We start from the raw sequence: 13,358 nt of genomic DNA, 5'->3' as shown, positions 1-13,358 counted from the left end.
GTAAAACTTAGCCCGGAATGACGTAAAGTTTGGACCTTTATGGTAAAAAAAAACGTTCAATACTAATGTTAAGGGTTCATTAATCGAGCCGTTTCCATTTTAGGGTTCATACACTCGTATTTATCATCAAGTTTACAACTTTATGTTTCGTTTATACCCGATCTACTCTCGTTCTAAGTTTCAAGACTAAACGTTTATAAAAACGAAATCTTTAGGATCAAAACATACCTTTTATACGTTCGGTGTGGTCGCGGTTTGTTTGGTTATCTCGTATATTGAAGATCTAATAATGGTCGGCTTAATTTTTGGACTCGAATCCGCTCTCTCTCGGCCGTATGAGGTGTAGTGTATGTGTGTGTAGAGATTTATGAAAGATGGAAATGATAGTTAGGGTTTTAGGATGGTTTAAGGGGATATTTATATCCCTTAAAGCCCATGGACCTAAGGCCCATTACCCTTAATCCATCTTAATTAATCTAAGTCCATGATCCGTTCTTTACTCGGTATTACTTACTTAACAACGCGAAATCACTAAACGTAACTTTCTTTATTTATTATTATAATATTCAGGATGTTACAAAATTTTAGATACTTGACTATTTAAAATCAATATTATTTAATAGGAGAGAGTTACGAGAAATAAAATTTAGACTTCATCATAAATCGGCGTGTGACAACCCAAACTCCCAAAGTAACATAGCTTTCAACCCCGTGGTGGCCATTTCGCATATAAGGCCCCCATGGTAGTTATATTTTTGCAATCGAAACCCCGCCATAAATGCAAGGTTTGTTTTCTACGAAAAGACCATTATACCCTTGCAAGTTGCAACCTTGTGGTTTTAAATACATGAAATTTGGACCCTCGGTCTTTTAAAATATTTTCCCTCCAACAGTTTAAACTAACCGAATGTTGACTTTTTGTCGTTGACTATCTGTGACCCGTTGACTTTTATAGTAAGCTGCTTATTAAAATCTACTTAACATAAACAATCATAATCTTGACTATCTAAACTAATTATTTGCATAAGATTAACCAAATTGACATGAAATAAAAAAATTTACATAGTTTGACAATACACATACAAATTACACTCATACTTTGATGCATGCATATTCACACATAGTCACATACATACACACACACACACACACACATACATACAGTTAACCAACTGAAACTCAAAGTTTAGCTTTCCTAAATCAGTTAAGACTACACACAACATTAACCAATTGAAATAGAAGGTTTGACTTTCCTAAGTCAAACTATTCCTTTTAACAAATGCAGTTGCCTAAAACTCAAATGCATACAATACATATACATAGCTACATAAAGATACAGACATATATACACAAATACATACATACAAATACACACATACATGTATATACACACAACACACATACATTTATATACTCACTAATTGATACACACATGCATATATACACAACCATCACATATATCTACTAATCTACACACATTATCTGCGTACATAGATCCATATATATATACATATACATACATAGATATATACATATATACACACATACATATGCATATATGCAGACACAAACACATTCATATATGCATACACAAATGCATACATATACGCATACACATATACATACACACACACACATATATATATACATATTCATTAACATATACAAATACATACACATAGATGCCAACATACATATAATCACAATCACATGTGAATGTGAATAGACAATTATGCCCCTACAAACACATATATAATAAACAATTATGTCCAACAGTTGGTCAATCCTCCTGGAGGCAAGCGCCTACCTCGGCCAATTGTAGCTAGAACTTTTATAAAAGACAAAAATAAACGACACACATACACCCGTTCGAACAATGATCCAAAGTAAAAGATACTTATAGTTCTTTTAATACATGCTTAATATTGATAGTTAATGTATTAAAAGAATATATTACTCAACAAAAGGCAAGTTTCTTCAATGTTTAACTTAAGTCGTTTAAATATTAAAGACAAATTTGAATTTTTTTTATAAAGTTTATATTTTTTTAAAAATTAAATGACATATATTAAACTATACTTTTATTATTTACTGATTATTTATTATCAAGTTCAGCTTGAATATGAGGTAATTATGAAGAAAACGAAATTTTACTAAATCATATTAAAGTTTTTACTAAATCATACTAAATGGTAACCAAAACCAGTAACTGCTTTATTGAAAAAGTTGACATGACATTTATAAAAAGTTTTCCCAATATTAAAGCATAATAATAAAAGTCGAGCACTAATCTATTCTAGAACATAGACTCATAGACAAAACTTGTAAAATAATTTTATCCTTAAAATTAAATACTTTAATTTGTGGATATATTATTAACACTAATCTTTTGTAAATAAATAAATTCCAAATTAGCTGAAAATAAAATATTGACCAGAGCATCAACCAATAGGTCCCGAATATGCAACACGATTGGCAAACACTTGTTTGGACTTATTGTTTTATTATCTTTGTCGGATCCAACACCACCTTTACTTTTACTTTCAAGTTTTAACTCATGTTTCTTGTTTCCTAATGTCTGGAACTCATCTCCAACCGAAGCTTGCTTTCCACTCACAAATCACCTTCCAGTAAACCCCACCAATCAAACATAGAATTCACTCAAACCACTCACCTTTAACTAACTCTTTGCTCATTGTTTTTAATCGGTTCCAGTTAAAGATCATTGCAAAGTTATTGTTGAAGACTCCAGAAGAAACAGGTAAAAACTCTGTATTTCTTCTTAGATTTCTTGAAAAATAAAAAAGAATTTGTAAGTTTCTGGTTTGAAATTTGGTTGACTCCAATATGGGTTTTGAAGAAGTTGATTGAAGTTTGATTATTTTAAGATTTTAATCTAAATTCTTGAATATATTGTGAATTTGGTTGCTTTTACAGTTAGGGTATTTAAAAATAATAATTAAAAAAAAGGGTTAGTTGAGCTCGAGCCCGAGCCCAAGCTAGGCTCATTTCAAGCTATATTTCTAAAGCTGAGTGATTAGTTTTTCAAGCTTAAACTCGGCTTATTTAGTATTTATTAATTAATTTATATACATTTGTAATTAATTTTTGTATATAAATTTTAATTACAAGGTTTATATGCAACATAATATATATAATAACAATTATATATATATATACACACACACATACAATAATAGGCTTGTTTAGCACTTTGGCTTGTAAGCCAGCTCGAGCGTGATAAATGACGTTTGGGGTCGTTAATTAAATAAATTATATTTAGGACTCTAGCTCATATTAGCTAACTCATTTCACGTTTCTAATGAGTTGGTATTGAGTAGCTCACGAGCAGATTTTGTGATTTACACCCCTACATTTTAGTGATATGGTATTCCAATTTGTTGTTCACATTGAGTACGGCTACTATATTATGCGGTGGCGACACTTGGGACTTTTTATATAGCTTGAAATAGTTTACTCTTTTTTCTTCCCATTTAGATAGATCAAACATTCGATCTTCTGTTTAAGTTTGCTTACCGTGGTGATAATCGTATAGGACGTCTTATCGAGCTATGAATCCTCAGCTGAAGAAAACAAACTCGAGTAGCCCCTTAACAATCGAAGACCAACAAAAAATTGTTAGTAATTCAGTTTAAGTACTTAAAATTTACCCTAAACGCAAATTTAACTCTAACGGTGTTTAATTTCAGATTAATGAAGTGCGTGAGACGATTAAGAAGCAAAAATCAGTTGAGAAGATCAAAGAAACTCGTCCAAACGAGTTTTCTCGTTATTGTTGTGACGCATCAATAGCAAGATACCTAAGAGCGCGAAATTGGAACGTTAAGAAAGCTGTTAAGATGCTTGAAGCGTCGTTGGTTTGGAGAACGAATTATAAACCCGAAGAGATTATGTGGGTAAGTAATAAGTTTAACTAAACGTGCAATATGATCAAAATTTTAAAATTAACTAAATTTGTTAAGTTTTAAACAACGTATAATAAACTGGTCAAATGAGTAACTATAGCCTAAAGTAAATGTTGGATCCGTTAATTATGCTTTCAAGATTCGTATCGAGTTTTATAATGAATTAAATATTAAACATATGAGTTGTAAATCTGTAATTTTAAAATAACAATCTAACTCTTTTTTAATTAATAGAATAAACTTATGATTCTTGTAGCCATTATTATTTTATTACTTGTAATTTTATTATGTTTGTAATTATGTAATTTTATTATGTTTGTAATTATGTAATTATTTCTTACAAAAGCTTAATGTCGTCTTACTTATCGACGTTTATGTTTGTTTGATCCAGGAACATGTTGCTTTCGAGGCAGAAACAGGAAAAATCTACCGGTCGAGTTTTAAGGACAAGAACGGGCGGGTAGTTCTCGTTATGAGGCCAAGATTTCAGGTTTAAACATTTTTTTGGCTTCCATAAATAGTGTTCAAATTAATTAACACGATATATTTTGTTAAACAGAACTCAACGTCAGTAAGAGCCCAAGTGAAGTATTTGGTGTATTGCATGGAGAATGCAATAATGAATTTGCCTCCGGATCAAGAACAAATGATTTGGCTCATTGATTTTCATGGCTTTAGTTTGTCTAACATATCAATCAAGTCGACAAAAGAAACCGCTTATATTTTACAAGAACAGTATCCTGAGCGGCTCGGTTTAGCAATTCTATATGATCCACCTAAATTCTTCGAACCGTTTTATAAGGTACGCATTTATGAACCGAAATATGTTAAGGGTGCTAAATGAACCGTGTTCACAGGATCGTGGGTCGAACATGACTTGAAACTAAACACGACATGAACTTAGCAATCATGAGAGAGACATGAATCTAAATAACATATGCATATTCATGGGTTGACAAGAACATGTTTAATTTGAAAAAAGGTTCTATTGTTTTTCTCTTTTTCATATTAAAAAAATGCAAATTTATCACCAAAAATACAAATGTGTATAGAATAGCTAAGTGTAAACTATAAAATAGAGATACATTTCTCTTTTATCTTTTAAACTTTTGTATACAATACCCAATTAGTTTAAGTTATAAATAAAATATATTCTTAAAAAAATTATATAAAAATAAATGGGCTAACAACTGCATCTGTCATTTTGGGGGTGTGCATGGGTTGGTTTTGGTATGTTTTAGTCTCAAATCAAACCAAAACCGAAACTTTGATTTTTCGGTTTCACATATAGGTTCGGTTCGGATATGGGTCGTGTTTTGTTATATGTATGAGCTTAAAAAGTTTGGCCCAAGTAATGAAGTTGGGCCCAAACTTTTGACCCAAGATGTTAGTTTGGGCCATAATTTGAAATAATAAAACATTCAAACAATTTTGATATAGTTCGGTTTTGTAACAAGGTGTAACAAAACTGAACTGTAGCTTTCGGTCTTCAAAATATCAAGACGAACCATCGGCTATCAATTTGGGTTGATTACTCGGTTTACTTTTGTCGGTTGTTTTAGTTCTCAATTAATTGGTTTTTGGCTCACCTCAATATTATCTACAATTGTGGTTGTAGATAGTAAAGCCATTCCTAGAGCCCAAGACAGCAAACAAAGTGCAGTTTGTTTACTCAAATGATCAAAACACCAAAGCCATCATGGAAGGCTTATTTTGCATGGATGAACTCGAGTCTGCATTTGGCGGGAAAGAAGAAGAATGCTTCGATATCAAGAAATATGCAGAGAAAATGAAAGAAGATGATGCAAAAAGGATCGATCTTTATGGAAGAGAAAGTTGTTCTAACCCTAATTCCAATAACGAGAAAGCAATCGATACAAACTCGGTTACAGCAGCTGACGAGGAAAAGACCGAGGCTAGAAAGGCTGATGGTAGCTAATGAATCTCTACAAAAGGGTAAAGATTTAGTATGTAATCGTATTAAACAATGTATGTTTTAATTTTAACTGATTATTAATAACTTTTTAAGAGTTTGGATTTAGAAAATGTTTATGTTTATATGTTTAGCCTTTGGTGAAATATGCAACTTCCGACTATGAGTTGAGATTGCTCATTTTATCGTTATAATTATTAGTGAATTCATAAATTATAACGTTAAACGATCTCCCATTGGCTGGCATGGTAATTACCGGGAGCCTAAACGTGCTCGAATAGGCTCGGAGGGTAAATGACACTGCTATTTGCATAATTTTTATTTAATATATTAGATATATAACAAATAATAATTAACTAATACGTAATAAACGAGTTGAACTTAAGTTTTAGAAATAGAGCTCGGGGTAGGCCGAGACTGAATTTAAACGGACTCAGGCTTAGCTCGGCTGAACCCAGTGTGAATATTAATAATCAGTTGCAACAAATCAAGTTGTAGGTGTTTGGATATATGTTTCATGTTAGGAGTTGTAAATGACAAAACAATCAGTTTTGTAGTAGTAGTTAATGTCACAAAACTAAACATTAAATCCTTAAATAATCAAATAATGAGCAAAAATAGATTAAAAAAACACTAGATACTAATTACTCAATACATAAAACTTTTAACATCTACTTACCAATGCAAAATTTACCAAAAATATTAGTCAAAACTTCTTCAGATATATCTTCTCCACTTATCTGGCCAAGCGCGAGTGCCGCGTCCCTCAAATCTATGGTCCAAAAGTCAAACGGAAGATCATCGTCTATTGACGCCCTCAATCTCGTTAAAGCCTCCTTGGTCCGAACAAGTTGTTCACATTGTCTCTGATAATAAGAATTCATCAACAAAAACTCAATAATCCGATTGCTGAATTTCAAAATGAGTGGGTTTGATAGGTTGGGTAATGTGTCATTTTGTAACGGTTGGATCGATCTAAAATACTTTTTGTAAAGATGTTTTTAACATGTTGATGTACAGTTGTATACTCTCACTTAAAATATGCTCATATTTAGAAAAATGTGGTTTAATCCCTCAACTTTTAAATAAGATAAATAAACTTCATGGTTTATAAACTAAATATAATGTTATCTTATTTATTATAGAAGGGGTAAGTATATATGACATTTTTAGTGTTTTTCAAAGACAATTTAGAAGTATACATACGAAACTTTAACTTTTTAAAGGATATAAATATATATGAAATTGATCACTGATTCTATCAAGAACTAGGGGTGTGTAGTAAATCGAACCGTAACTATAATAACCATAAAAAACTGACGGTTTGGTTTTATATTTTCTAAAACCGATTATTCAGTTCAATTTCAACCAAAAACTAAAAAAGTTTAAAAAACTGAACCAAACTGAAAAAACCAAAGAAACTGAATTTAAGTTATTTATAATCAGTAAATAGCGTATCGCAAAAAAATTTAGATCCAAATGTTTAATAATCAATCAACTAGTCATTTATAAAAAAAATTAATAGCAAGCGTAGCCCACAAATTTTAGATCCAAACATGTAATGATCAATTAATCATTGATTTAAGTTTCATGCCAAAATTCATTATTTTGGGCCATTTTTTAGCCAAAAATTTTCAAGCCCAAATGGTAAAACCAAAAGTCCAAAACCAAACCAAACCCATTGTGAAAACCGAAACCATAACGGTTTTCAAAACCCAAAAACCAAACTTTCGGTTCTGGTTCAGTTTGAGCCCAAAACCAACCCATCAACACGCGTATCAAGAATTGTCAACTAGCATATATCTATCAAACCTGGTTAACGGCCCACTTGCGTCCACCTGCAGGAATATTTTGGAGACCCACAAGCTCGAGAATTGTGATCTCTAAATCTGAAATTCCTTGACCCGTAATGGCACACGTGTAAATATGCTTATCAAAAGATTCAGCTATGGTATTAACAAACTCCAAACGTGCAGATGAGGCCCGGTCGATTTTATTAATCACCAATATTACTGGAGATCCTGAGGCAGCCTGTTGTCACCAAAACAAGAAAAATAAATAATAATCAGATGTGTTAATTAGGTGTACAATTGTGTTTTTTTTTTTAATAAAACTTGATTCGCAAACTAGAAGTGATGATTTTGAACTTTGACCCGTACATGGATGCGGGTCAATTCAGATTATACTTTCTGGCATGTTGAATTTTGGATTTTGACCCATTATTGGATGAGGGTCAACCTGTTTAGAACATTAGCTAAAAAAGCCTAAAATGGTTTTGACTTGTCCAAACGGGTCAAAAGTCAACCTTACCCATTTAAACCCATTCCAAAAATTAACCATTTTGACCCGCTCCAAAGTTACCCAATTTGACCCGTTCAAAAAATTTCCCATTTTGAGTTTCGTTCCAAAAATTACACATTTTGACCCGTTACAAAAATTACCCATTTCGACTGGTTCCAAAAATTACCCTTTTGACCTGTTTCAAAAATTACATATTTTGACCCGTTCCATAAATCACCTGCTTTGACCCGTTCCATAGATTGTCTGTTTTGACCCGTTCCATAAATCACCCATTTTCAACCATTCAAAAATCACCCGATTTTAACTCGTTCCATAAATTGTCATTTTCACCTGCTCCAAAAATTAACCATTATGACCTATTCAGAAAATTACCCAATTACCCATTTTGGAACGATTTTGACCCATTTCATAAATTACCCATTTTGCGCCGTTTCCAAAATTGCCCATTTTGATCCGTTAGAAAAACCACCCATTTTGACCCGTTACTAAACCCGAAAATCTTGCCACAGTAAAATAACTATTTGAAAGAAACAGAAGGGGCCCACAAGCGAAACTTTAACAACTTTAAAGTTCAAGTTGGTAAAAGTTAGTAACTAACAAGCAAAAACAAATAGAAGTAAGTAATTTGTTTTTTTAACCTTAGTGTGTTTAATCCTGTCATACAGTTTGGAATCTTCATCAGTCCACCCATCAACAGCACTAACTGTCATTATAACCACATCAGCACCCAAAGCAACCGCTTCCGATCTTTCAACACCTTTATTTAGAAAAGAACATTATAAACTAGATAATTTAAAACAAAAACCTCATTTAAATATAAAAACTAAAATGCAAATTTCACCTATTTTCTCCACAATATCATCGGTTTCTCTGATGCCAGCTGTATCGAGTAGCGTTACGGGGATACCTTGTACCGTCACGTTAGCTTCCACAACGTCCCGTGTTGTTCCAGCAATGTCTGTAACTATTGCTCTTTCACTCTGCAAGCTAAATCATAAATATTCAATGAGCAAAAAAAAAAGTCAAAAGTGAAAAAACAAGCTATTACTTTTTTAAAGTATGATTAAGTTCCCCAGAGTATGTTTATTGTTAAAAAAAAAAAAAAAAAAAAAAAAAAAAAAAAAAAAACTTGACTTAGTTTCAAATATATTTTTCTAAAAAATCAAACTTTCATATAATATATCCTTCTAAATTTTATAAAAATAAATATCATATTTACCCTTCAAATACACTAAATCACTAACAATATCATAATTACTCATTAGTAAATAAAACAATAATAAATTCAACTAAGCTAAATGTGTTTATTTTGAACATACCTTACTCCATGAATTCAGCAAACTAGATTTCCCAACATTTGGGCGACCAATAATGGCAATCTGTAATTATCAATGCATCGATGAGAAACAATTGCACTTTTTATTTAGTCAAAATACAAACAAACGTAACCATAAATCCTCTTTCTTAGTACTATCATGATATCTTGTGAAATATTGTTTAGTCCATCATATGCATGTTAAAACTGTGTGTATTCAAATGTCATTGGTTGCATTGCACAAAGAGTTGTGGATCAGAAGCCATCCAACAACAACGGATCCAAAACCGTTCTGTCCGGTATCAAACCAGCTACCAATGGTAATGATGATGATATTAACATATGTACATCATACATACGATCACACCCTTCATCCAAACTCGCGCTGGTCATCATTGGTTGGAAACCGGCAGAAAGACCTGTGCTCATGAATGGATAGTCAAAGATGATATCAAAAAACAGTGGATTGCTAATCGAACCAGTTTCCAACTTTATGTCTTAACTTCTTGAGCTATCCACTATTTCCTGAAAACCTCCCCAACTATTCATTCATGAAAACAAATCCCTGTCGCTTTCCAACCAATGGTGAACTAGCATAAATTTGGATCAAGTGTTTGATCATATGCATGATGGACTCAAGTTATCATCATCACCAAAACAAATCTTTGTTGGCTTTCAACCGATTTTGGATCAGTTGTTTGATTATGAAACATTGTTGTTGGGCCGTTCAGGTGGGGCGAACCGGTCGAGGTCAAAGCATGAACACAACTTTTTGTGTAATTCAACCAATGACACCAAATATCATGATGGTATTAAGAAAATAGATCCTTAAGATTTTATTTGAATTCCATTTGGGTATGCTGGTCAACAAATCTTTTTTCTTTTAAAAAAATTCACAATGGAGGGGGGGGGGGGGTTCATGAGTATAAATATGTAAAGCGAGTTAGTCGGGTCTCAATGACCACAACACTTTTCTCTTTTCTTTTCTTGCAAACGATAAATGATAATCCACATTGTAAAATAAAAACAACTTAGGGGTTCTGTGTATATTCAGTACACTTTAGGTGACTTTACTTGTTTGAAATACAAACTTTTTTTACTGATTTGACCCTTTAAGAGAAAAAATTTAACCAAAATTGACCATTAACTCATAAATGAGTCAAAACTGCCACCCCGGATTCAAACTATAGGGTTAAAAAGGAGAGTGAATTCATTAATACCCCTACAAAAAAAGGACAAATCAAGAATGTGTTTTGAAATGTAGAAGAAACTTTCTTTGACTTTTACCAGTCAAACCAATATTTTGTTTACGATGATAATACCTGTAATCCAGACTGCAAAAACTTGTCATAGTTAGCGGTTTCCATTGCACTCTCCACATCATGTGACATTGCCCTAATTTTACTCAAAATTAAATCCATGTCTAGTGGCGGCATTTCATCATCAAAATCTAACCGGGCTTCTATCTCCGTAAGCAACTCAATGCATTGTGTTCTTAGTGATTTCACTAGCGAAGAGAAACCACCCTGCCATGAAAATTTCATATAATTGAGCATTATTCCATTTAACATTTAAATAATTTATTTCTAAGCGGTGAAAAAAAGAAACATGTGCCTGAATTCCTGCAAGTGCAGCATCGGCTGCAGCTACAGACTTGGCGGAAACAAGTTTTCCAACATCTTCTGCTTGAGAAAGATCTAACCGACCGTTGAGGAAAGCGTGAAGTGTGAATTCACCTAATATATAAAACAACATAAAAGTGAAAATATGTTGTGTAACGAATCTAATCGAGACTTCAAAATGTTTTAGAATTCATATTTAGAAGATGACTAGGATTCCTTATTGGATACAGCGTATTTCACCTTAAGAGTAAACTTGTAAATTTAAAATCAGCGAAGACAAATCTATTATCAAAATAAGCAATCTCAAACTGATAATTGAAAACAACTTATTTTACGTTAAAATAAGCACTATTATAGTATTATTCATCTAAAAAGAACCCAAAATTGTTTATCTGCTTTTAGAAAACACAATAAGCAAATAAGGTGGTTTAATAAACAATCCTTGACACCAATAAAGTTTATGACTTTGGGGTTTAAGGTTTAGTGGTATGAACTCAACCTGGTTCTGCAAGCTTTGCGCCAGCTTCTAGACAAACTCTTAGCACACGTTTTAGGCAAACATCGTTCCCATGACACTGCAGCTCAACCACATCTTCCCTCGTGTATGATCTCGGAGCTAACATAGGTACCACTATAACCTGATAAAAATAAATAAATAAGTATCAATACGACCACAATTGCACGCTTATAAACCAAACAATTCACCTTCAAAAATCTCAACAAATTCGATCACTTTACACTGGCCACTTAAAGATCATTTGGATTCTCATTTTTAAATATCAATATATGATTATTACAAAATAAAAAATAATTTTAAACAAACAAAACAACATGTACCTCATCAACAACATTGCCATGAGAATCACAAACCACACCATACTCCACCACATGACTAGTAGGCTTCCAATAAAAATCCTTCCTTTTCAGTTTCTTCACCGGCCGAAATACCCGACCCGCAATATTAACCGCGGACGGACCCGACAATCTCACAATCCCCACCGCACTCGACTGTCCACCTAAAGAAGTAACAATGGCAGCAATTGTACTACTCGAATTCACATCCGGGTCGGGCAGATTCGACCCGACCCGTTCATCTTTATTCAATACCAAACCACTCTCTGCAATTGAAAGTAATTCTTTTAACCCAAATCATAATCACTTTTACCCAAACAAAGTATTGTGATTAAAATCAATCTAATTGTATAGACGTACCTGTGGATGAGACTTGAGGGTTGGAGATGGGTTTGATTGATGAAGATGATAGGAAAAGAGGGGTTAGGGTTTTGAAAGTACGAATTGCAGGTGTGAGTGAAGTGGGTTTTAAGGTATGAGTGAGAAAATGGCGGAATACGGGAAGAATAGACATGGCGAACACTGGTTTGGTTTGGTTGTCTGGATGGATAGAGGGGGTTTTGTGGGCAGCAAGGAGAAAACAAGACAGGTTTTGGGTGGGGATGAGTTCGGTAACGGTACTTGAAATACCGATACAAAAATTTGTCAAAATGGTACCCGCATTGGTATTGAAAATGCTAGGTACAACAACAGTATCAATCAAATACCAATATTGTACCGTTCCGTGTTATACCAATCATAAAAACCTCAAAGCGTAGGTTCGATATCTACATGATGGTATCATTTACTTATCTCTAGTTTTTTAAATACCAATATTGTGTTTTTTACATTTGTGTTTTCATTGTGTTTTTGTTATTGTGTTTTTATTTTCATTGTGTTTTTTCCATTGTGTTTTTTACATTGTGTCTTTTTCATTATGTTTTTCATAGTGTGTTATTTTCCGGCGAAATTTTCAAAGACTTTTCCGGCAAGGTGATGGCGGTGGGCGGTCGTAGTTGTAGGAGATGAGTGAAAATTTAAGTGGGTTTTAATTAAGTAGGTTTTTGAATTTAAATTAAGTGGGTTTCAATATTAAGGTAGTAGACTAAAATACCCTCCTTCTTAGAAAAACCAAACTTCTTATTTGATCCTTTCTCATATAAACATATATATATAAACAAGGAAAACTTAACATAAAAAAAATTAATTTAGTGATGCTTGACTATTAATATGTATATAATTCAGTTATAGCCTTTTTTTATTATTTTCCCTAAACATCTTATTTTTTGTTATATTTTACATATTGTATATTTTTAAATAATTGATATTCTTATTTGGTTCCCGAGTCAACCGGTCCGACCAGTGAACCAGTAGCGCGTCCGGTTCAATGTCTGATCTGGTTATGAAAACATTGATTAATACACATTGGT

General features: G+C 32.8%; 2 protein-coding genes across 2 annotated transcripts; one reads left to right on the top strand and one right to left on the bottom strand.

Moving 5' to 3' along the window:
• The first annotated feature begins 2,522 nt into the window (after positions 1–2,522).
• LOC143534282 (uncharacterized) lies at positions 2,523–5,924 on the top strand. Its single transcript, XM_077028801.1, has 6 exons — positions 2,523–2,761; positions 3,557–3,638; positions 3,711–3,917; positions 4,318–4,416; positions 4,486–4,728; positions 5,545–5,924. Exons 2-6 carry the CDS (start codon positions 3,573–3,575, stop codon positions 5,863–5,865), a joined length of 936 nt encoding a protein of 311 aa, XP_076884916.1. The 5' UTR covers positions 2,523–2,761; positions 3,557–3,572; the 3' UTR covers positions 5,866–5,924.
• Positions 5,925–6,334: 410 nt separating this feature from the next.
• LOC143534293 (uncharacterized) lies at positions 6,335–12,476 on the bottom strand. The gene is made up of 10 exons (XM_077028810.1): positions 12,310–12,476; positions 11,935–12,215; positions 11,597–11,735; positions 11,090–11,211; positions 10,798–11,001; positions 9,480–9,539; positions 9,002–9,140; positions 8,799–8,917; positions 7,672–7,890; positions 6,335–6,725 (listed from the first exon to the last, which is right to left on the bottom strand). The coding sequence occupies exons 1-10, from the start codon at positions 12,461–12,463 to the stop codon at positions 6,531–6,533; spliced, it is 1,632 nt and encodes a 543-aa protein (XP_076884925.1). The 5' UTR covers positions 12,464–12,476; the 3' UTR covers positions 6,335–6,530.
• Positions 12,477–13,358: the final 882 nt, after the last annotated feature.

The sequence above is a fragment of the Bidens hawaiensis genome, unplaced genomic scaffold (assembly GCF_021521415.1).
Source record: "Bidens hawaiensis isolate Kalapana, Puna unplaced genomic scaffold, B.hawaiensis_p1.1 tig00010126_1, whole genome shotgun sequence".
Classification (NCBI taxonomy): Eukaryota; Viridiplantae; Streptophyta; class Magnoliopsida; order Asterales; family Asteraceae; genus Bidens; species Bidens hawaiensis.
This window is presented reverse-complemented; position numbering and strand designations above follow the sequence as displayed.